The sequence below is a fragment of the Rhincodon typus genome, unplaced genomic scaffold (assembly GCF_021869965.1).
Source record: "Rhincodon typus isolate 14 unplaced genomic scaffold, sRhiTyp1.1 hic_rhity00000588, whole genome shotgun sequence".
In the NCBI taxonomy this organism is placed as follows: domain Eukaryota; kingdom Metazoa; phylum Chordata; class Chondrichthyes; order Orectolobiformes; family Rhincodontidae; genus Rhincodon; species Rhincodon typus.
Genome location: NW_025966226.1, coordinates 26,357 through 52,428, shown reverse-complemented (window position 1 = coordinate 52,428; position 26,072 = coordinate 26,357). Strand labels below are relative to the sequence as shown.

Here is a 26,072-nt window from a genome sequence, read left to right as displayed (position 1 = left end):
AAGCCCTGGGGAAAATTGATGCACAGAGACATCTGGGTGTTCAGGTCCATTGTACCCTGAAGGTGGTAACGCAGGTCGATAGAGTGGTCAAGAAGGCATACAGCATGCTTTCATTCATCGGACGGGGTATTGAGTACAAGAGTTAGCAGGTCATGTTACAGTTGTATCCGACTTTGGTTCGACCACATTTGGAATACTGTGTACAGCTCTGGTTGCCACATTACCAAAAGGATGTGGATGCGTTGGAGAGGGTGAAGAGGAGGTTCACCAGGATGTTGCCTGGTATGGAGGGCGCTAGCTATGAAGAGAGGTTGGGTAGATTAGGATTATTTACATCAGAAAGATGGAGGTTGAGGGGGGACCTGATTGAGGTCTACAAAATCATGAGGGGTATAGACAGGGTGGATCGCATGAAGCTTTTTCCCAGAGTGGGGGTCTCAATTACTAGGGGTCACAATTTCAAGGTGAGAGGGGAAAAGTTTAAGGGAGATATGTGTGGAAAGTTCTTTACGCAGAGGGTGGTGGGTGCCTGGAAAGCGCTGCCAGCGGAGGTGGTAGATGCGGGCACGATAGCGTCAATTTAAGATATATCTAGACAGGTACGTGAATGGGCAGGGAGCAGAGGGATACAGATCCTTGGAAAATAGGAGACAAGTTTAGATAGAGGATCTGGATCGGTGCAGGCTTGGAGGGCCGAAGGGCCTGTTCCTGTGCTGTAATTTTCTTTCTTCTTTATTCTTTGTTCTAATTCCCTAGGAATCCTTAGATTCTGGAAAAGTTCAAGGGGATTGGAAAACTGCCAATGTTACACAAGAACAAAAACAGAAGTTGCTGGAAAAGCTCAGCAGGTCTGGCAGCATCTGTGGGGAAAAATCAGAGTTAACGATTCAGGTCCAGTGACCCTTCCTCAGAACTGTGTTACACCTTTGTTTAAAAATGGAAAGGGGCATAAACAGGTAACTGTAGGCAGGTTAGCTTAACATGTGCAATTGGGAAAATGTTAGAGTCTGTTTTAAACTCTGTGATAGCAGAACATTTAGAATGCCTTATATAATCATGCAGAGTCATGGTTTCATGAAGGGGAAATCATACCTGACAAAGTTATTAGAATTCTTTGAGGAGATGACAAGATAACAGGGTTGCAGTGGGTGTCATATATTTGGATTTTCAGGTGTTTGATAAGGTACCATATATTAGGCTATGTAATAAGATATGCTTCCCTGGTGTTGGGGGTAGTATATCAGCATGGATAGAGGACTGCCTGGCTAACAGAAAGCAGAGAGTTGGAATAAGGGGATCATTTTCATTATGGAGTACCATAGGGCTCAGTGCTGGGGCCACCATTATTTACAATATATATTAACGACTTGGATGGGGAAAGTGACTGTACTTCAGCCATGTTTACAGATGACACAAAAATGGGGGAAAGCCAGTGGTGAGGGTAACTGCAGAGGGATGTAGGCACATTAAATGGGTGGGTAAAAATTTGGCAATATGAAATGTAACATGAGGAAATGTGATGTTATGCATTTTGGCAGGAACAATAGAGGAGTTGAATATTATTTCAATTGTGGAAGATTTCTGAAAGCTACAGAACAGAGGGATTTGGAGTCTTGTGCACGAATCACAAAAAGTTCACTGGGTAATAGGGAAAGCAAATGGAATGTTGGGCTTTATTTCAAAGGGAATGGTGTATAAAAGTAGGGAGGTTTTGTTTAAGCTAAACAAGGCACTAGTAGGGCCACAGCCTAGTTTTGGGCTCCTTATCTAAGGAAAGATAAGATGGCATTGGAGAGAGGCCAGAGGAGGGTGGCTCAGATGATCCAGGTATGGAGACACTGTCCATGGAAAGAGGTTGAGTAGATTAGGCCTGTACTGATCAGAATGTCGAAGAACAAGAGGTGACCTTATTGAAACATACAAGATTCTTCAGGGGCTTGCCATGGGAGATGCAGAGAAGTTGTTTCTCCTTGTGGGAGTGTCTAGCATCAGAGGGCATTGTCTCAGAGTAAGGGGCTGCACATTTAAGACCAAGATAAGGAGGAATTTCTTCACTCAGAGAGTAGTGAATCTGTTGAATTCTTTACTGCACAAGGCTGTTGAGGCTGGATCATTAAGTATACCTGAGGCTGAGATAGAGAGATTTTTAATCAGTAAGGGAATCAGGGGTTATGGGGAAAGGGCAAGAAAGAGGAGTTGAGGATTATCACATAAGCCATTGAATGGTGGAGTTCTTTTCCTCTTTCTTTGTCCTTCCATATTTTTCTCCCTTCTTCTCTCTCTCCCTGTAGTAATTCACTCCCCACCCCCATCTCTTTAACTGCCTACCTAAGGAGTTGGGTAGGAGCTGGCTCACAACCGGGTCCCACATGGTGGGAGCTGAATGGGTTGTGTTCTGTAGTGACGGTGGATCGAGCGTGGGCTGGAGGAATGGTGGTGGTTTGAGTGTGGGCCGGTGAGATCGGGGACGGTGAGGCAGTGGCAGTGAGATCGGGGACGGTGAGGCGGGGACGGTGAGATCGGGGCCGGTGAGGCAGTGGCAGTGAGATCGGGGACGGTGAGGCAATGGCGGTGAGATCGGGGACGGTGAGGCAACCCAGAGCGGAATTCTGTCTGGGAATGGTGAGAGTTGGAAAGCCCAGAGTGGGACTGTGGCCGTGGAAAGTTGGAAGCTCTTAAATTATCTTTTGTTTTCTTATCTTAGTCTAAGTTAATATGAATGGTGCCATGTATGTACAGTGATGTTACACACTTTTCACTGTATTTTTACATTGAATACACGTGACAATAAATGATTCAATTCAATTCAGAGCTGATGGGCTTGAATGGCCTATTCCTGCTTCTGTGTCTTTTTGGCTTCTGATGTTATGACACACACTGTAAGCACACCCAGCCTTCATACTGTTCCCACCTCAAACACTCTTTCTATCTTACCAATGATCTCATATCGCACACGTCCATTTTCACCCAAATCCTCATCTGTTGCCTTCACTGTGAAGAGGGGGACTGGCTCCTGGTTTTCTGGAACTTGCAGCTCGTACACATCCTTCTCAAACCTGGGCCTGTTGTCATTCTCGTCTTTGATCTCGATGGACACTGTCACTGTAGCAACATTGGGAGGGCTCCCACTATCTTTAGCATAAACTACAAGAAACAGTCTATTAGTGCACAGAAGCAACTAGGTAGAGAATGAGAGATAAAGGAGGTGAGAGAGACTGTAAGAGAGAAATAGAGAGAGAGAGAGAGTGTGAAGTTGCGTGGGACAACGATAGGCACAGTGTTGAAAAGGGGAGAACAAGAACGGGGACAGTGTGAGACAACGAGACAAAGGCAGCAAATGCTCACAAGATTGTTCCCTGAGATGAGAGGCTTGTTTTATGAAGGGAGATGGAGGCAATTGTGAGTTTAGATAAATAACAGGCAATTTCAGTGAAACATTGAAAATTCCAAAAGGATTTGCAAGGAGATTGTTCCCCAGACTTGGGAGTCTAAAACACAGGGCACAGTCTCAATATAAGAGACTGAGATATGGAGAAATGTGAATCTCTGGAATTCTTCACCCTAGAAAGCTGGGCAGTCTCCATCATTAAGGCTGGGATCGACAGAGGTTTGGCCTCAGGGAACGAGGAAGGGATACAAGGAACAGGCAGGAAAAGCAAGCTGGAGCCCAAGATCAAGCATGAGATAGGGAGAGAATGAGAGAGAGTGTGAGAGGAGAGAGAGAACAGGACAGAGTGTGAGAGGAGCCAGAGAAGATAGAGACAGAGAGAAGGGGAGAGAGAGGGAGACAGTGAGAGAGAAGAGAGAGCGAAAACAGGAGACAGAGAATGAGAAGAGAGAAAAGAAGAGAGAGAGAATGAAAGGAAAGAGAAAAATTCAAGAAAGAGAAGAAAGAGAGGAAGGAGAGAGACAGAGAGGAAGGGAGGAGAGAGACAGAGTCAGATAGGGAGGGGAGAGGAGAGAGGAAGTGCTTTGGAGCTCTCTTGTTGAGTTATTGGTCACTTACCTGTGAGTTGGTAGTGATCCTGTTGCTCTCTGTCTAAGGCTCGACTGGTTGTTATGATACCAGTCACTGGGTCAATAGAGAAGCTGTCATCCACCAGCCCTCCATATCTCAGAACACCATTCAAACCTACAGCAAAAAAAACACACACACACAACTCATACTGACAACAGACAACATTACAACAGAAACAACGGACAAGATTTACACAGATAAACACGGATCTGAGTCCCCATCACCAAACCTTCAATCTGTCCCCTCCTGTCATTCTCCCTGCCACCCACTCTGTCACCCACTCTGTCACCCATTCTGTCACCCTCCCTGTCACCCACTCTGTCACCCACCCTGTCACCCCCTCTGTCACCCTCCCTGTCACCCTCCCTGTCACCCACTCTGTCACCCACCCTGTCACCCTGTCTGTCACCCACTCTGTCACCCTCCCTGTCACACTCCCTGCCACCCACCCTGTCATCCACTCTGTCATCCACTCTGTCATCCTCCCTGTCACCCTCCCTGTCACCCACCCTGTCACCCTCCCTGTCACCCTCCCTGTCACCCTCTCTGTCCTCAATGAGTACTCTTTGATTGCTCTGACATCCATCATAATGAAGTGCTTTGCGGGATTAGTAATTGCACACATCAACTCCCTCCTCCCAGATGGCCTTGATCCACCACAATTCGCCTACCCTGTAATAGGTTCATGGCAGATGCCATCTCCCAGGTCCTACACTCATCCCTAGAACATCTGGATAACAAGGACACCTATGTTAGACTCCTATTTGTTGATTTTAGTTCCAGTGTCAACACCATAATTCCAAATAAACTTTCCAAACTTTGACACCTAGGATTCTGCTCCCCTCTCTGCAACTGGATCCTCAACTTCCTGACTCGCGGACCACAATCACTAAGGATAGGCCACAACACCTCCTCCATGATAATCCTCAACATTGGTGCCCCACAAGGATGCAAATCCTTACTATACTCCTTATACACTCACAACTGTGTAGCCAAATTCAGCTTTAACTCCATTTATAAATTTGCTGGTGACACCGCTGTAGTGGTTTGAATCTCAAACAACGACAACACAGTGTACAGGAAAGAGATCGACAGATTAGTGGCCTGGTGTAAAGACAACAATCTCTCCCTCAATGTCAGTAAAATGAAGGAGCTGGCCATCGAATTCAGGAAGCAGAGTGGAGTATACACCCCTGTCTGTATCAGTGGTGCTGAGCTGGAGGTGATAGAGAGCTCAAGTTCCTAGGACTAAATATACCAACAATCTGTCCTGCTCCAACCACATCAACACTATGGTCAAGAGAGCTCACCAACACCTCTGCTTCCTCAGAAGGCTAAGGAAATTCAGTATGTCTGCGAAGACTCTTACCGAGTTTTATAGAAGCACCATAGAAAGCATCCTATCTGAATGCATCACGGCTTGGTATGGCAACTGCTCTGCCCAAGACCACAAGAAATTACAGAGTTGTGAACACAGCCCAGTCCATCAGACAAACCAGCATTCCTTCCATCAACTCAGTCTACACTTCCCACTCCCTCAAGAAAGCAAACAACATAATCAAAGACCCCTCCCACCCCAGTTATATACTCTCTTCCACTAGGCAGAGGATACAAAGATTTGAAAACACGTGCCAACAGATTCAAGAGCACCTTCTTCCCCACTGTTATCAGACTGTTGAATAGACCTCTTATATTAGAGTTGATCTTTCTCTGCATCTTCTCTGCAGCTGGAACACTATATTCTGCATTCTGTCCTATTCCCCTGATGTCCTTATGTAAGGACAATTTGACTGGTTAGCACAGAAAACAATACTTTTCACTGTGCCTTGGTACAGTCTCTACATCATACTCTCCGTCACCCATTCCATCACCTACTCTGTCACCCTCTCCGTCACCCTCTCTGTCACCTTCGACCCTCTGACCCTCGCTCATGCCCAGCCTGACTGTTGACCTGTCCAATGACTGGTTGGTTACCTTGGTCCCTGTCAGTGGCATGTATCTGAATGACCTGAGTGCCAGCCACTCGATTCTCCAGGACACTGGCTTCATAAAGTTTCTTATCAAATGTTGGCACCTCATCGTTGACATCAATCAGCTGAATGTGCAGCAGCTGGGTGGCTGAGCGCCGGAATGTTCCGTGGTCTGAGGCCTCAATCGTCAGGTTAATCCAACTCTGCTCTTCACAATCCAGCTCTTTCACAATGGACAAGGCCCCTGAAATTAGACAGATGGGGACAGTGTTAGTGACCAGTCCCATTGCTCCCAGGGACACTGCAGGTCAGGGGTCAGGGGTCAGTGGAACTTTCGATTTGATGTCTGGGATATTGTTGAATGGGGACAAATGGGGGAATGTCAGTGTGACTGTGAGTTAATGGGAGTAATTGTGGGTGAATCTTCCCATTCTGTGAAATGTGTGAATATTTTCCATGTCCAGGGTAACTACTTATTCAGAACCTGCAACATTTACTGCACTTTGAGCCCCAGTTTCGGAATCTACCCACAGCACATGGACTACAGCAGTTCAGGAAGACAGGCTCACTACCACCTTTTCGAGGTAACTAGGGATGGGTGATAACTGCTGGCCCAGCCAGCGATGGGGGAGGGGGAGGGGGTCTTTGCTGTATGGGGGTGGGTGCACAAGGAAGATGGCAAGAGCCATAGTGGCAACCAATTTGACAGTAAGAGAACAAACAGCTGTTTGTGCAGCCACAGAATCAAGGATGGTGTGTTGCCTCCTGGTGCAAGGGTCCAGGAAGTCACTGAGCAGCAGCAGGGCATCCTGAAGGGAAAGGGTAACAAGGCGGAAGTTGTGGTACACATGGGTATCAATGATAAAGGCAGAAAGATGGATATGGTCCTGCAGTCAGAATTTGGGGAGCTAGGTTGAAAGTTAGCAAGTAGGACCTCAAATGCAGTAATCTCTAGATCACTCCCAGTGCCCTGTACAGGAAGTGCAGGAATAATAGGGTAAGGCAGATGAATGTGTGGCTGGAAAGAAGGTGCAGAAACAAGGGCTTTCAGTTCCTGTGGGACTGGGACTAACTGAAGGGAAGATGGCACCTGTACAAGCCAGATGGGTTACACCCGAACAGAGCTGGGACTGAGGTCCTTTCAGAACAGCTTGTGCTGCTGGAGAGGGTTGAAACTTAACTCAGTGAAAGTGCTGGAGTAAGGAGAGAGAGAGGAAGGGAGTAATATCAGGTGCTCAAAATAGGGGGCAGATAGCACTAGACTGCAGAGCAGTGAGTTAGCCCTCTGCAGCAGGATGACACTGGTGAGTGAGAGAGGAGGCACCACCTGACCTTGCTGTTGTGAATGAGGTGGATCGAGTGGATCAGGAGCAGAGAAGGAAATCAGATTCGAGAAAAGCAGAAAAAGTAGAAAAGTAGAACACAAAAATATAAGACAGACAGAGCATCAGCAAGGATCAAACAGGATCAAAATGAAGAATAAGCAGTAATGTTCAAGAGGCTGAATTAAAGGGACTCTCAGAATGCACGTCACATTGATATCCAATCTGATGGCTGGAATGCACGAACTAAGGTCAATGGGTATGAGCAAATTGTCAGAGACGTGTCTGAGATTGGCAACTGTATATCCGAAACTTTCTACATTTAGGAAAGAGAAACAAACAGGAAAAGGAAGTGAGGCAATGCTTCTCATGTGAACAACATCAGGACATAATTGAGAGACGCGTGCCTGGCCACCAGGCCCATGGCCCATGGTGGAGCTCTGAACAAGAAAGACCGTAAAGTTGAATACTTTTTCTCTACTTCTTCATTTTTCTGCCTTTATATTCTTTGTTGTGGTTTATTTTTCTGTGTTTTAAGATAGCACAGGAGAATGGTGACACTCTACAGCACTTGTGACTGTATTTTGTAATAAAAATAAACCAAATAAATCAAATCCAATCCAACCAAATCAAGTTCCGAGGAAGGATCACTGGAACAGAAACGTTAACTCTGATTTTTTCTTCACAGATACTGCTAGACCTGCTGAGCTTTTCCAGCAACTTCGGTTTTTGTCCAATTGAATCAAAGCTTTCCCACCTTATCCACTTGTGTTGCCAGTTTCAGGGAGCTATGGACTTGCACCCAGGGCTTCTATGTCTGTCAATGCTCCTAAGGGGTCTGCCATTTACTGTATATCTTCCTTTTGCATTTGACTTTCTGAAATGCATCCCTTCATATTTGTCTGGATTAAGCTCCATCTGCTATTTCTCCTCCCATCTTTCCAGCTGATCTATATCCTGCTACATCCTTTGATATCCTTCCTCACTATCCACAACTCCACCAATTTTCGTATCATCTCCAAACTTACTAATCAGACCACCTACATTTTCATCAAAATAATTTATATCTATTACAAATAACAGAGGTCCCACCACTGATCCTTGTGGAACACCACTGGTTACAGACTTGAGCTGTTCACAATATATATTAATGATTTGGATGGGGGAACAAAATGTAACATTTCCAAGTTTGCAGATGATACCAGATCGGGTGGGAGGGTGAACTGTAATAAGAATGCAGAGATCCTTCAGCATGATCTGGACAGGTTGGGTGACTGGGTAAATCAATGGCAGATGCAGTATAATTTGGATAAATGTGAGGTTATTCACTTTGGAAGCAAAAACAAGGAGGCAGATTAGTACCTGAATGGCTGTAAATTGGGAGAGGGGGCATGTGCAGTGGGACCTGGGTGTCCTTGTGCACCAGTTGCTGAAGGTAAGCATGCAGGTGCAGTAATTGGTAAAGAAGGTAAGTGGTATGTTGGCCTTCATTGTGAGAGATTTTGAGTAGAGGAGCAGGGATGTGTTGTTGCAGTTATACAGGGCCTTGGTGAGGCCACACCTGGAATATTGTGTGCAGTTTTGGCCTCCTTTTCCGAGGATGGATGCTCTTGCTCTCGAGGGAGTGCAACAAAGGTTTATCAGGCTGATTCCAGGGATGGTGAGACTGACACATGAGGAGAGATTGACTAGATTAGGTTGACTTCACTAGGATTCAGACGAATGAGGGGGTATCTCATTAAGACTTATAAAATTCTAACAGGACTGGACAAGATCGATGCAGGGGGGATGTTCCCGATGGTGGGTGTGTCCAGAACCAGGGGTCACAGTCTGAGGATTTGGAGTAGACAATTTAGGATGGAGATGAGGAGACATTTCTTCACCTAAAGAGTGGTGAGCCTGTGGAATTCATTACCACAGGAAGTAGTTGATGCCAAAATATTGAATGCATTCAAGAGGTGACTAGATATCGCACTTGGAGTGAATGGGATCAAAGGTTACGGGAAGAAAACAGGATTAGGCTATTGTGTTGGATGATCAGCCATGATCGTGATGAATGACGGAGCAGGCTCGAAGGGCCGAATGGCCTCCACCTGCTCCTATCTTCTATGTTTCTATGTTACTGTCTGAGAGTGTGGGGGAGGGCAGGTTCACTCCAGACTTTCGAATTAAATGAGGTAGTTATTTTAAGAAGGAATGTGGAAGGTCACGGGGAGAAGGCAGGGGAATGGTATAAGATGAAATGCTCAGCCAGGCAGTTGGACATGATGGATGAATTGCATTTTCCCGTGACAATTCTGCAAATGATAGTGTAATTGGAGGTAAGGTGGAGGTCTCTGAGGGATTAATGGAGGGGCATCAGGCATCATTGTTGATCTCTCCAAAAGGTGGTCCCCAACTGCTTACCTGTTGTCGGATTGAGTCGTAACTTGTTAGCTCCCAATCCAGATTTGATCCGGTAACTGAGTCGGCTGTTCTCTCCCAGGTCAGCATCCTGGGCGACGATGTAAGAGATGATATTGCCAATGGGCTGATCCTCCATGACCTGGAGCACTGATGGAGACAGGAACTGGGGCTCGTTGTCATTCTCATCGGTTACAAAGACACGAACTGTTACAGCTGAGGATTTCCGTTGGGTGCTCTCCACTGTTTGGTCCATGGCTTGTACCACCAGCAGGAAGAATGGAGTGGTCTCCCGGTCAATTGCTGCTGCTGATAGTATTCCAGTCATGGGATCAATTTGAAGCACGTTCCCAGGGGGAGTTTGTTGGAGGAGAGTGTACAGGATCTGGCTGTTGGGACCACTTCCATCTTTATCGACTGCCTGGAAAGTGTAGATGGAGGTACCGACTACTGCATTCTCATTGACGACCAGAGTGATGGGGTCCTCAGCAAACTGTGGCGCGTACTCATTACGATCCTCAATATTAATGTCGACGATAGTGAGAGTGCTATGGGGGAGAGCTGTACTCAGGTCATCAATTGCAATCTCCAGTTGGTAATGTGAGCCCAATTCATAATCCAGCTCCTGCGCCAAGTAAATGTCACCTGTGAATCTGTCCACAACAAATCTCCCATCCACATCTGTTCCACCCACTAGGGTGTATGTCACCTGCCCATTGGCACGTCTCGATGCATCCTGGGAGGCCACTGAACCAATGACAGAGCCTGGGGCCATCCCTTCGATGGAACTGAAGGTGAGTGAGTTGCTACCAGACTGAGGTAGGCTGTTGGCAGAGCTCAGTACCTAAAGGGTGAAACACATCAGGGTTAGGAGACAACCAATGCAGGGGAACTGGATAAATATCTGACAGGACAAAGTGCTCATGGAATGAAGTGAGATCCTGGGAAAGGAGCCTGTTCCTCTTCTGCAGGAACCTAAATCACAGAAACAGGACCCTTCCCTAACTCTGCCTCTAGACCTGAGCTCAGTGCCCCACACTCTTCCCCTGACTCCTGAGGTAAATGTGAGGTTATTCACATTGGGAACAAAAGCAGGAAGACAGATTAGTACCTGAATGGCTGTAAACTGGGAGAGGGGGAGTGTGCAGCGGGACCTGGGTGTCCTTGTGCACCAGTTGCTGAAGGTAAGCATGCACGTGCAGCAGGTGGTAAAGAAAGTAAATGGTATGTTGGACTTCATTGCGAGAGGTTTCGAGTACAGGAGCTGGGGTGTCTTATTGCAATTGTATTATCGCTGGAATCTGGACTGTTAATCCAGAGATCCAGATGATGTCCTGGGGAGCTGGGTTGAATCCTGCCACAGCAGATGGTGGAATTTGAATTCAATAAAAATCTGGAATTAAAAGTCTCACGATGACCATTAATTCATTGCCGATTGTCAAGCATGTGCACAGCAATGTGGCTGAATCATAACTGTCCTCTGGGCAATTAGAGATGGGTAACAAATGCTGGTCTTGCCAGCAATGCCCACATCCTGTGAATGAACAAAAAAAAGCTTGCCTTGTTTGTGGAATGACCTGTGAGTTCCTACCTAACATCTAGTTCATGCATCAACAGTGAACATTTGAGATGCTGAAACACCTCACAATTCAATTTCCCTCCACCTGAGGAAAGTGTATTCACCTGGACACGGACTGCGAGGGATGTGGTCTGGGACAGTTGTCCACGGTCAGTGGCCAGGGCTGTCAACTCATACTCAGGTCTCTCGAGCCTGTACAGCGCTGTGCTTGTCCGCAGTTCACCAGAGGTTGGGTGAAGAGAGAAAAGCTGGGCCCAGGGTCCTAGAAAGGGACAGAGAGGGAGACATGAGAACATGACATAGGAGTGAGATTGATGACATTGAATCAGAAGCTTGCTTTCCATAACAGACAGAAAGAAGATCCCATTCCCCTTCAGGTAACAAAGAAACAGAAAAGGTCACTCAGACCTTGTAGGATGTTATGCCATTTGATTGGATCATGGTTTCTCTGTATCTCGGCATGTTTTACCCTCACATTAAAAAACCATAGAAACCAGAGAAGTGAGTCAGAGCATATTCAGCCCATTGTGTCTGTGCTGGCTAAATAAATTAGTTGCCCATTCTCACTTTCCAGCCCAGCTCCATCACAGGCTCCAGCTCCTCAGGGACAGATCCAAGCTCCTTTTAAATGAGTTGAAGGTTTCTCCTCAACCACCAAATTAGGCAGCGAATTCCAGACACCCCCCCACCATTCTCTTGGGGAAAAGAAGACTTTCCTCTTGTCCCCTCTAATTCTTCCACCAATCACTGGTGTCCACTGATAGTTTTCCTCTCTGTTAACTCTTTCCAAGCCGGTCATTATACTGTACACCTCAATTAGGCCAACCCTGAGATTCCTCTCTGTTCTAAGGAAAAAAATCCGAGCCTCTCCAACCTTTCCTCATAGCGACAGTGTCGAAGCCCTGACATCATTCTTGTAAATCTCCTCTGGACTCTGTCCAGACCAATTCAGTTTTTCCTGTAATGTGGTGACCAGAACTGTACACAGAACTCCAACTGTGGCCTAACCAGTGTCTTATTTAGTTCCAACATTACACTCCTGCTCTTGTATTCAAACATCTCATGTGCCTTCTTTACCACATTATGAACTTATCCTTATCGTCATCAGGGCACTGGGGATATGGATTCAGAAGTCTCTCACTTCCTCTGCTCATCTCAGCACACTCCTGTTTATCATGTATTCCCTTGCCATGTCTGTCCTTCCCAAATGCATAACCTCACAATTCTCTGAACTGAATTCCATTTGCCATTTTTCCACCCTTCAATCAAACCATTGACATCATCATTCTCTTCATTACTAATGATCCAGTCAGTTTTTGTTTGGTCTGCAAATTTCAAACAAATCCCTCTCACACTGAAGTCTAGCAAGGGACCCAGCACTGAGCCCTGTGGAATATTAGTAGAATCAGCTTTCCATTACAAACACATCATCCACCATGAGCTTCTGTTCCCTTTCATTGAGCCAGTTTTTAATCCCACTCACATTCCCCTGAATCCTGCAGGCTTTAATCTTCCTGACCAGCCTATCGTGCGGGACCTTGTCAAATGCCTGACTAACGTCCATTTAGACAACATCCACTGCATTACTGTCATCAATGCAGGACCAATCTGGGCAGTAACAGATAGGTTAAAAAAATTGGCGGAGTGATAGGAAGCAGAGTGTAATGGTCAATGGAGGAGGGTTTGTAATGGAGTTCCCAATGGGTCAATATTGGGATCTTTGTTTTTTTCTGATACAGGTAGTTCTGCTATAACACGTGTTTTGTTCACGTGAATTGGCTGTAACATGATTGATGAAGAGTGGATGCTGTCTGGATAACGCAAACTTTCTGCTGTACAGGTATAGTGACTTTCTATAGCGATTTCTCTATAAAGCATTTTTCTGTGGCAATTTTCTATAGCGTGAGGGCACACAAGAACGCAACTAACAGGAGAAATACCTGATATTTATTAATGATCAGGATCTTGCTGTGCAGGGGACAATTTCCATGTTTTCAGATGACACTAAGCTTGGAAGAATTGTAAACTTGAGGAGGACAGAATGAAACTCCAAAGTGATATTGACAAGATGGTGGAGTGGATGGTGTTACGATGGGGAAATGGCTGAATTCAAACTTGTCATCACAACATCTAAACAAGACAGCTGTTTTACCTGCCACCCGTAAGGTGCTTTTTTGATACACTTATTTCACTTTGTGGGGCTCTCTGTACTGGCAACTTCAGATGCTGCTCACAGACAGATATTTTTATTTTCAAATTTCTAAGTGCAGACAAAGGACAAATCTCTTGAAGGAACCTCACATTTTAGCTTCCTGCCTTCCACGTCACAATTACTCTACCCAACTTCGTAACAGTGGAGTGGGTGGGTAGGTGGCAGATGAAGTTCGATGCAGAGAAGTTTGGAACAACATTGAAAGGCAATATAAAATAGGGAGTACAATCCTAAAGGGGGAGCAGCGAAACCCTCTCACTGTGTGGGAACTTGTCTACACATTGAAGCAATGACCATGCAACCAATCTCACTTTCATTCAGCCCTGAAAGTCGTATGTTACATCATCCTTTCATTCGCTTTTTCTACCTGTCCACCACATTTTAATGATTCTGACCTCGCACCTCTCAAACCTACTGCTCCATCTGCATCTTGAGCTTCCCTCAGCTTCTTCATTAGGTTCACAGTCAAACCTCATCCATTCTTCAGTTAAACTGCATCTACCACTGACCTGCCGACTTCTGCATTGCTCAGTTTTCATTCAGCCAATCTTACCTGCCAAAGAATAAACCACAGTGCCATTCTCTCCCTCATCTGCATCCTTCGCCTGTAAAGTTGTCACCAGGTTTCCTGATTGATTTCCTTCAATAACCTGTTTGGACATGAAGGGGAGAAAAGACTGTGTTGATGATGAGCATTCTTCAGGCTTTATCAAGAAAACAAACTTGCTGGACATGAAGTTACAAGAATATCGCACTCACATGGAATGTCAGTCATAACAGTATTACACTCAGTCACTTGTGTAGTGTCATAGTCACATGTTTTTTTTCTATTTTTCAGTATTTTAATTGTTGAAATGTTATGGAGGGGAATAGCCGAACCCCTCTGATAATTAAACTAAAACACAAGCCCCAATCTGTTAATGACAGCATTAAAGATTCCCCTGTAATAATTACCACTGAACCACCTAGAGAAGCTCACCTTTCCCCTCATAATCTGTTAAAAGAGTGGTTAAAAGAAAGACAATCCCTGATCTACTTCATAAATAACAAGAAACAATTTATTTATTTACCCCTAACAATGAACAAATTAACAGAATTACTAACAAACTGAATAATTCCCCGCTAAACTACTTACTAGTCCCTAACTGGTCTAAATTCTACTGTTCAAATGATCACAAGTCCCACTTATATAAACCCAATTAATAAGACAACAATAAATTGAAACTTAATCTCTCCAAGTTTGCACAGATCTCCCCTCAGATGACAGTTGGCTCTTCCTGATTTTCCAAATGCTCTCGTCTTATATACCCATAATGACATAATTGTATTTCTTATGTAGGATCAGGGCAATGTTGTCAACACCTAATTTTCAAATTCAATTGGGTTTGAATTGCTGAGTGCTTGGTTTAAATTTATTGGCCAAAATCAAACTTGTTGTCTTGGTAAAAATGCTGCTTGGCTGTTCGATATAAAATGTTTCAATTCAGCCACTGTCTGTATTTGTAAACTTCCAAGCACAGACAAAGCACAACTCTTAAAGGGACCAGGTACTCCTTTTTCCCAACTATCATTTTTTTTTTTTTTTACCAACCATTCTAACTTCCTGCCTTCCAATTCATGAATACTCTACCCAACTTCATAACAGACTGAAATGGCAAAAGAACTGTTTTAAAAACCAAGTGTTGTTGAAGGATTCCTGCAAGTTTTTGAACATAAGTTACCAATACTCATTGTAAGCATTACTTAGCCAGCTGTTGGTTCCAGCAGTGGGAGGAGAAGCTGCAGATAAACTGGAACCAAAGGTTTGTACAAATGGAAATACACCCAGAAACAAATAGCTGATTGGTCTCTGGTCCAGTGATCAGTTATTGATAACAAAGGCCTTCTGCCTGCCAACACTGATGTGATTGGCTCCCAGTTAGCTGAACAGCTTGACGATTGGAACAGGTAGTGAGATACCTTCAGACCATCAGGAGCTCTCACTGTTCTCTGCAGTAAAAGCCACAACAAGCCTGACAGAGCCTTGGTGATTTTGTTTTGAGCAGTTGCTGGAACTTTGATAAAACAGAGACACTTTGATATAAGTGTGAACCAGTCATGTTGTGCCTCCTGCAGTATCTGATTGGCAGAAGAATCACCTCAGCAAAGCCTGTGTATGAAGACCAATGAACTGCTTTCCCAATTAATCCCCTCCATCTAGAATACTCAGGTGTTTTTCTAAAATAAAAACACAAATTGCTGGAAAATCTCAGCAGATTCTGACAGCACCTGTGGAGACAAAGCACAGTTAACACTAACTGACCATTCTGAGGAAGAGTCACTAGACTCGAAACATTAACTCTGCTTTCTCTCCATAGATACTGCCAGACCTGTTGAGTTTCTCCAGCAATTTCTAGTTTTGTTTCAGACCTTTAGCAGCAACCGTTTTTCATTTTATTGTAGTATGTTTTTCCAAGTATGTGTAAGCATAGAGAGTGTGTTTATAGGGTGATTAGAATTGTAACCAGTGATGTTATATGACAATGGTTCTAACAGTTTACCTCATAGAGTCACAGAGTCATACAGCACAGAAACAGACTCTTCTGCCCAACATGTCCATGTTAACCAGATATCTTAAACTGATCTAGTCCCATTTGCAGCATTTGGCCTATATCCCTCTAAACCCTTCCTATTTATTTACCCATCCAGATGCCTTTTAAATGTTGTAATTGTACCAGCCTCTACCACTTTCTCTGGCAGCTCATTATATCCCTGTAAAGTCTATTTATTAGTATTAAATAGTAATTCTGGTCCATGCTGTCTGTCACACTTGGTCTGAAAATGTGGTAAATTTGGAAATACTTGTGCATTTTTTAAAATTAATAACTTTTGTGACAACTCCAGGAATAGTGGGACTTGATTTCCCAGCATTACCCTGGAGTGGGGGAACACACAACACACATTTAGCAAACTGATGGAAGGTGTCAGTAACAGCGCTATCAAGCAGCACCTGCTCAGCAATAACCTGCTCAGTGACGCCCAGTTTGGGTTCCACCAGGGCCACTCAGCTCCTGACCTCATTACAGCCTTGGTTCAAACATGGACAAAAGAGCTGAATTCCAGAGGTGAGGTGAGAGTGACAGATCTTTGATGTCAAGGTGTAACATCAGAAAGCCCTAGCAAAACTGGAATCAATAGTCATTGGGGTAAACTCTGCAATGTTGGTCACATATCTGACACATAGAAAGATGGTTGTGGTTGTTGTAGGTCAGTCATGGAGCGGCAGCACGGTGGCTCAGTGGTTAGCACTGCTGCCTCACAGCGCCAGGGACCCAGGTTCGATCCTACCCTCAGGTGACTGTCTGTGTGGAGTTTACACATTCTCCCCGTGTCTGCGTGGGTTTCCTCCGGGTGCTCCAGTTTCCTCCCACAGTCCAATGATGTGTACGTTAGGGTGGATTGGCCATGTTAAATTACCCATAGTGCCCAGGGATGGGCTGGCTGGGTAGATTAGGGTTAGGATTAAGGTTAATCTCATCACTGCCACTTGACATTCAACAGTGTTACCATCACTGAATCCCCCACTATCAATGTCCTGGGCGTTACCATTGACCAGAAACTCAACTGGACTCACCACATAAATACAGTGGCTACAAGAGAAGGTCAGAAGCTAAGAATACTACAGCAAATAACTCACCTCCTGACTCCTCAAAGCCTGTCCACCATCTACACGGCACAAGTCAGGAGTGTGATGGAATACTCCCCACTTGCCTGGATGGGTCCAACCCCAAACAACTCTCAAGAAACTTGACACCATCCAGGATAAAGCCACCCGCTTGATTGGCACCACATCCACAAACATCCACTCCCTCCACCACTGATGCTCAGTAGCAGCAGTGTGTGCTACCTACAAGATGCACGCAGAAATTCACCAAAGATCCTCAGACTGCACCTTCCAAACCCATGACCACTTCCATTTAGAAGGACAAGGGCATCAGATACATGGGAACACCACCCCCTGCAAGTTCCCCTTTGAGCCTAACATTATTCTGACTTGGAAATATATCACCATTCCTTCAGTGTCACCTCATCCAAATCCTGCAATTCCCTCCCTAAGGGCATTGTGAGTCAACCCACAGCACATGGACTGCAGCGGTTCAAGAAGGCAGCTCACCCCCACCTTCTCAAGGGGGCAACTAGGGATGGGCAAGAAATGCTGGCCTAACCAATGACACCCACATCCCACAAGAGATTAAAATAACAACAGGAAGAATCTTTTCCCCTTGATGGAGGGATCGATGACCAGGGGGATAGATCTAAGTCAAGGGGCAGGAGGTTTACAAGAGGTGGGAGGAAATATCTTTTCACCCAGAGGGTGGTGGGAATCTGCAACTCACTGCCAGTAAGGGTGGGAGAGGCAGAAACCCTCAGAACATTGAAGAAGTATTTAGTTGTACATTTGTGATGCCGAGGCAGTCAGGGCTACGGGCCAACTGTTGGGAAATGGGATCAGGATCGTTAGGTGCATGTTTTTGACTGGCCCAGCCTTGATGAGCCAAAAGATTTTTTTCTGTGCCATTGACCTATATGACTCCCTGGCTCCACATCAAATTTAATTTAACATAATTAGCTGGTGAAGTGAGAGATTTAAATAATTGCTCACAAAAGGAAGCAAATAAGATTCTACAATACCAATTGGATGTTGTTTATCTCCAATATCCTTTGTTTAAAACTCACATGAGTGAATATCGATCATCCAGATTGGTTGGTTTATGTGCACTGTTTGTAGATTTTAAACCTACAGAAGGATTCTTGGCGGCTGACTGTTGTTTACTGAGCCCCAGCTGGTCCAAACTCACTGGACAAATAGGATTGTGAGCTTGTGTGTGTTAGAATCTGTTTGTTTACTTTCCTTGAATTTTGCCAAGAATCAGGGAGATGAGAAAATGTGGACACAAACTTTTCACAGTCAAAGTTTGCTTTTCTATGCATTCGGGCTGTACTGACAGTGTCACTGTGAACGGGGCACTGACCATATCTGATAATCAGCTCCCTCATCTCCCAGACCAAGAGGACTCCTTCCTCCCCTACATTCCCAAACTGGGAAATTCCATACCCCTGAACCCTGGTACTGTGGATCTTCACACTCCTGAACCCCAAACTGCGGAGCTCCTCAGCCTCTGTGCTGTGATATGAAGGTGTTACAAAAATTAAAGAGGGTGAGCTGGGGTTCAGCAATGTGTGACCCATGTTCAGTGAGGCTTGTGTACATACCTGAACAACCAGCTCCTTTCCCATTGGCACATTGGTGAAGATGGGTGAGTTATCGTTCTCGTCTAAAACCATGATGTAGACCGAACCGGTAACGCTGCGAGGAGGGGTCCCACCATCTTGAACCAGCACAGTTACCTGGTGACTGGCCTGACTCTCTCGATCAAAAGTTACCCTTGAGCTTATCTCACCTGGAAAAAGAATGAGAAAGCATTCAAATGAAATCACACAATCAGCAGTGATGGTTAGATGGTGCTCTGATTGCCATTAATGTGATCCTCAACTGATCCATACACTCCAAGGTTCCAGATCCAGTGCCCAGACTGGGAAGGGGAAGAGGAATGCCACTGGCACCAGCCTTCAATACTCTCTCTGAAATAAGTTGGTGAGGCTGAGCACAAAGATGCAATGGAGCTCAATAAAAAGGACCAAAAGCAGTCAAAGGAAATGAATGGGTTGGTGCATTTTGTGAGAGTCTGTGTGTGTGGGACTCTATCCCAATGAGAGTCAGTGTGTGTGGCACTGTACCCCAGTGAGAGTCAGTGTGTGTGGGACTGTACCCCAGTGAGACTCAGTGTGTGTGTGAGAGCTCGTACCCCAGTGAGAGTCAGTGTGTGTGGGACTGTAACCCAGTGAGACTCAGTGTGTGTGTGGGACTGTACCCCAGTAAGAGTCAGTGTGTGTGGGACGGTACCCCAGTGAGAGTCAGTGTGTGTGGGACTGTACTCCAGTGAGAGTCAGTGTGTGTGGAACTGTACTCCAGTGAGATTCGGTGTGTGTAGGACTGTACCTCGGTGAGAGTCAGTTTTTTGTGGGACTGTGCCCAGTGAGAGTCAATGTGTGTGTGGGACTGTACACCAGTGAGAGTCAGTGTGTGTGGGACTGTATCCCAGTGAGAGTCAGTGTGTGTGGGACTGTATCCCAGTGAAAGTCAGTGTGTGTGGGGCTGTACCCCAGTCAGAGTCAGTGTGTGTGTGACTATACCCCAGTGAGAGTCAGTGTGTGTGTGACTGTACCCCAGTGAGAGTCAGTGTGTGTGGGACAGTACCCCAGTGAGAGTCAGTGTGTGTGGGACTGCACCCCAGTGAGACTCAGTGCATGTGGGACTGTACCCAAGTGGGGGTCAGTGCATGTGGGACTGTACCCCAGTGGGGGTCAGTGTGTGTGTGGGACTGTACCCCAGTGAGAGTCAGTGTGTGGGACTGTACCCCAGTGAGAGTCAATGTGTGTGTGGGACTGTACCCCAGTGAGTGTAAGTGTGTGTGGGGCTGTACCCCAGTGAGAGTCAGTGTGTGTGGCACTGTATCCTGACGACTTTCAGTGTGGCACCACCCCCCACCTCTTCCTCTGCTACATTGATGGCGGTATTGTGGCCGCTTCATGCTTCCAAGAGGACCTCAAACAGTTCATCCACTTCACTAATACTTTTAACCCGTTCCTCAAATTCACCTGGGCCATCTCTGAAGCCTCCCTTCCCTTCCTGGACCTCTCTGTCTCCATCTCTGGCATCTGACTTAGCACTGACATCCATTTCAAACCCACTGATTCCCACAGTTACGTTGACTACAGCTCCTCTCACTCAGCCTCTTACAAAAATGCGATCCCATACTCCCAGTTCCCCCGTCTCTGCTGCATCTGCTCCCGGGATGAAGCGTTCCACTCCTGAACATCCCAGATGTCCTCCTATTTCAAGGACACTAATTTCCCCCTCTCCTGTCATTCTTTATGCCCTCAATTGCATCTCCTACGTTCCTGCACTCTGCCCTCAAACCCTCTCACCCCAACAACAATAACGATAGAGTCACCCTTGTCCTCACATACCATCCCACCAACTTCTGAATACAACGCATCATCCTACACCATTTTCACTTCCTACAATCCCTACTACCTCCTGTGTACACACAAATGCCAGGCAATGACCATCTCCAGTAAGACACAATCTACCCAATCCCACTTGGCATTCAGTGGTGTTACCATCACTGAATCTCCCTCAATCAACATCCTGGGGGTTACCATTGACCAAAAACTCAACTGGACTCACCACATTAACACAGTGGCTACAGCAGTAGCTCAGAGGCTAGGAATACTGCAGCGAGTAACTCACCTCCTGACTCCCCAAAACCTGTCCACCATCTACACGGCACAGGTCAGGAGTGTCAGAGATAGTAAACACTGCAGATGCTGGAGTCAGAGATAACCCAGTATGGAGCTGGAGGAGCAGGACTGTGATGGAATCCACTTGCCTGGATGGCTGCAACTTCAACAACATTCACTAATGCCCTTTAGGGAAGGAAATTGCCATCCTTACCTGGTCTTGCCTACATGTGACCTACACAGACCCACAGCAATGTGGTTGACTCTGAACTGCCCTCTGGGCAATTAGGGATGGGCAATAAATACTGCGTGGTCAGCGACGCCTTCATCCCGTTAATGAATTAAAAAAACTTCCTCTGGCAGTTCATTCCACATGAACCCCACCCTTTGTGAAAAAGTTGCTTCTCAGGTCCACTTTAAATCTTTCTCCACTCACCTTAAAAATATGTCCCCTCGTTTTGAACTCCCCCACATGAGGGAAAAGACCTTTGCTATTTACCTTAATTATGCCTCTCGTGATTTGAGAAACCTCTATAAGGTCACCCCTCAACCTCCTATGCTCCAATTTTTCTTATTCACTCGTGGGAAGTGGGCATCATTGGCTGGGACAGCATTTATTGCCCATCCCTAGTTGCCATTGAACTGAGTGGCTTGCTCAACCATTTCTGAGGGCAGATGAGAGTCAACCACATTGCTGTGGGTTTGGAGTCACACGTAGGCCAGACCAGGCAGATTTCCTTCCCTGAAGAACTGAATGAACTAAATGGGTTTTCCCCAACAATGGTTTCATGATCAGCAGTAGATTCTTAATTCCAGATTATTCCACCATCTGCCTTGATGGTACTCAAATCTAGGCCTCCAGAGCAGTAGCTGAGTTTTTGGATTAATAGTGCATTGATAATACCAGCAGGCCATTGCTTCCTCATTAGTTGAATTGCAATTCCCTGAGCTGCCTTGGTGATGTTTGAACCGCTGTCCCCAGAACATTAGCCTCTAGATGCCTAACCCAGGGATATTGTCACTGCGCCACTCTCTGCATCTTATTGGAAGATGTCACAATCTGAGCAAGTCGAATGGAGTTGGTGAGCGCATGTTTCCCCTCGGGGTGTGAGCTAATGAGTTTCCACAAAAAGGGGCCTCTGTTTGAAGCTGTTGAGGAATTCATTCACTCAGTGCTTTGTGAGTTTTTGGAATCCTTTTCCTGAGATAGCAGTGGGCAGGAGCTTTGAATACATTCAAATCTGAGTTTGATGGATGTCAGGTTGACGGAAGTACAGGATTCAATAGTGAGGCGGGTGGTGGAAGCAGGAGAGTGAAACAGAGACACGGTCTGATCCATTGTGATGGTATTGAGTGGCGGGGGGGGCATGCCGGCTCATGGCGGGGCTTTGGGGTGTGGGTGGTTGCAGGTGTTAGAGTTTTGATGGTAACCCAGCCAATCCTCACTGATTTCCCATCTCTCTCTCACCCAGAATCTTTGGACAGTCATTGGACATTGATAACCTGCCTCTGACTGCATTTGGGATAAGTCTGGGCACAGATTCTGATGCAATAATTGGTATCAATGTTGGCACCCAGAGTCATAGTCATGGAGGTCTATATCACAGAAAAAGGCCATTTAGCCCATTGAATCTGTGCTGGTCAAAAACAAGCAGCTAACTATTCTAATCTCATTGGTTCTGTAATAATATACACCAGTGCAGTGAAATGAGTCACATACTACATTGCACTGATATCTGTCCGTTTGCACCTGTAGAACAGATGCCATTTTAACCACGTTCGGTGCTTTCCAGACTATTTCCTGACTTCCCCTTCTCTTCAGTCCAGGGATCACTAGACAGGGATCAGGAGTCTTGGCTGATTGCTCCTCTCTCTGTAACCCAGAGATCACCATGTGATGTGGGGAGTTTGATTTTGTTTTGTATTGTTTGTTTTTGAGTTTGCTTGTTTGATTTTGATCATGTGATCTGTAGGCTTTTCATGGTATCTAAAAGGGTTTCATGATTAATTTGTAATTATTTCTGTAGCCATCATGATTCCTTTCAAAATGGATAGTGAGAGAATGACTTTGTGGAAAGCACTGAGGTCTTTTCACATTGCAGAGAGTTTCCGCAGTGAACAAATTAAACTGCTGTTTATTAGGCTCCACTTTACAAGGCTAGCCTTTGACTTGTCTCTTTTGATTCACAGAAATGCCCATGTCTTGAAAAAAAAGGCTTTTTTTAAGTGCCATTTATGGACAATTCATAGAATCCCTCCAATGTGGGAGCTGGCCATTCAGCCCATCGAATCTATATTGAACTTCCAAACAGCATCCCACCCAGACCCAATCCCCCCCCCGCCTATCTCTGAAACCCTGTATTCCCCATCACTGATCAGTTGCTCCTGGAACGGGAGAAGATGGTTTAGAATTAAGGATGGTGTACAAATACCAGCCTAGTTAATGAAGTCCATATCTTGAGAAATAGGAAAAAAATTGTTAAAAGTATGCCCTGTTGGAGTAAGGGGTTTAGGATGAGAAGTGTTTGATTAAAGCCCTGAAGAGCTTATGTAAAATGGAGAGATTTAAAGCTCAGTAAAATCACAAATCAGAGAAGAGGCTATCAGAACCTCACAATCAGGAAGTCACAGCTACGTCAACCCCCATTTGAGAGAAAGATGGGAATTTCCATAGTGTCTGAGGACTGGGATGCGATGCTGTTTGGATTGGTGGAATTGTATTTTTATTGTGTGTTTTGAAATCTTTAAACATGTGTTAGATGTAAATAATTTGGTTTATTCTATTTTATCTTTGTTTCTTTGTGTAATTAATCTCTGTTTTATTCTTAAAGCCAAATCTGCAACATTGTATGTTCATGTTTGAGTGGGAGACCACCTTGCTAAAACCACATAAAACAAACAATGATCTATTGAGTCAGGTTTCTGCTTGGGATCTGACTTGTCCAAAAATAACATCAGCTGGGATAGTAGAACTGGATAGTCATTGGGAGAAAGATCCCTAGCTGATCTCTCTCTCTCTCTCTATCTCTCTCTATCTCTCCAATGTATGGGTTATTTAAACTGACTGTTTGCCTCTCAGTTCCTGTCTGCTTCACTGACGTCCCTTAATGAAGGAAATCTGCTGCTATAACCTGGTCTGTCCTACTCCAGATCCACAGTAACGTGATTGACTCTTAACTGCCCTCTGAAATAGCCTAGGAATCCACTCAGCTTGAGGGCATTGAGGGCTGTGTAATAAATGCCCACATCCCACGGATGAATAAAGAAACCTCTCAGTATCTTGGGGTTCAGTACTGGGCTGATGACACATTAACCAAGAAGATGTTACTTTGAATAAAAACCGAAAGAACTGCAGGGGTTCTATACCAGAAACAAAAACAGAAGTTGCTGGAAAAGCTCAGCAGGTCTGGCAGCATCTATGACGAGAAGTCAGAGTTAACATTTTGGGTCAGTTCTGAGGAAGGGTCAGCTGATCTGAAACGTTAATTCTGATTTCTCTTCACAGATGCTGCCAGACCTGCTGAACTTTTCCAGCAACTTCTGTTTTTGTTTCAGAAGTTAATTTGAGTTTACGTGGATTACCAGAGAAGCATAGAGAAGGGAGACCAGAGAATTACCGGTGAGGGAGTCGATCTGAAAGCTGGAATGTGCTGGGAACAGTCTGTAGGTCAGTTTGCTGTTAATCCCATGGTCACGATCGGTTGCTAGGATCCGTCCAATGGGCGATGAAGGTGGCATGTTCTCCTGGATGGTGAAAAAGTATTGGTCCTCACTGAGCTTTGGTGCATTGTCATTCTCATCAGTGATACAGACTCGCACCATGGCAGTTCCTGTTTTCCTCTGGTCACCCTCACTGCTCGAAGCCACAACAGTCAGACTGAAAAGGTCTTTGTTCTCACGGTCAAGGGCACTTTTCACATATAACCAGCCACTCTCAGAAAGGATTCCGAAATTGGCTGAGTCACCATCAGTCCGCAGGTGGTAAGTGATATGGCTGTCTCTGCTGTCCTGACTCAGGGCCCGGACCTGGAGAAAGCGAGTGTTAACAGCCGTCCCTTCTTTGACTTCAACCCTATAGGTCAACGTCTCAAAGATTGGGGCATTATCACTCTCGTCCTGAATGTGAATGATTAACGTGAAGGTGGAGCTGAGCTGTGGAGCCCCACTGTCTTTAGCCACAATTTTCAGGTCATAGCGTGGAAGCGTTTCATAGCTCAAAGATCCGATCACGCGTAGCTTCCCAGATGTTCGGTCAATGCTGAATGTCCTGTCTTCATTAGAAACAATGTCGAACTGAACCTGGCCATTGGCTCCGCTATCCTGATCGTCTGCATGTACGGTATAGATAACAGAGCCAATCTCTGTGTTCTCTGGGACCAGAATCGACTCAGAAGAGGTGGGGAACGTCGGTGTGTTATCGTTGATGTCAGATATTGTGATCTTGACCTTCGTACTGCTATAGGCAGGAGGGGAACCACTGCTAGCCTGAACATCCAAAATCACAACAGGATGAGACTCATGGTCCAAGGGAATGCTGGTCCGGATCAAACCCGAGCTAACACCAATTGCAAAGTAACCATTGGGATCTCCAGAGGAAATTGTGTAGGAGATAGAGTCTGAGTGACCTGTCAATCAGAAAAAATCCATCAATCAGTTTTCAAGCAATGTGACCCAGCTAAATTGTGAAAATGTTCCTGAGGTTTACCTGCACCCATACAAACTCTTCACACAGCTATCTCTTTGTTGCATTAATTTACCTGCTTTAACCACATAAAGCAATGTCATCGGACATAAAGGAATATTTAATTTCCTGCTCACATATAAATTTAACCCCCTTTACTGTACGGAGCTGTTTAGAGGACACGAGAACATACATTAGAACATAAGAACTAGGAGCAGGAGTAGGCCATCTGGCCCCTCGAGCCTGCCCCGCCATTTAATAAGATCATGGCTGATCTTTTTGAGACTCAGCTCCACTTACCCGCCCACACACCATAACCCGTAATTCCTTTACTGTTCAAAAATTTATCTAGCCTTGCCTTAAAAACATTCAGCGAAGTAGCTTCAACCGCTTCACTGGGCAGGGAATTCCACAGATTCATAACCCTTTGGGTGAAGAAGTTCCTCCTGACCTCAGTCCTACATCTGCTTCCCTTTATTTTGAGGCGATGCCCTCCAGTCCTAGTTTCACCTGCTAGCGGAAACAACCTCCCTGCCTCCACCT

At 45.4% G+C, this 26,072-nt stretch overlaps 1 protein-coding gene across 1 annotated transcript; it reads right to left on the bottom strand.

Moving 5' to 3' along the window:
• Window positions 1-2,934: 2,934 nt before the first annotated feature.
• On the bottom strand, window positions 2,935-25,633 carry LOC125488372 (protocadherin-16-like; the record flags this gene model as incomplete). Its single annotated transcript, XM_048621372.1, has 9 exons — window positions 25,606-25,633; window positions 24,466-25,473; window positions 18,758-18,945; window positions 14,058-14,154; window positions 11,397-11,554; window positions 9,717-10,557; window positions 5,993-6,232; window positions 4,007-4,132; window positions 2,935-3,144 (listed from the first exon to the last, which is right to left on the bottom strand). Coding segments are annotated over exons 1-9 (2,896 nt in total), but the record flags the coding sequence as incomplete, so codon positions are not given.
• Window positions 25,634-26,072: the final 439 nt, after the last annotated feature.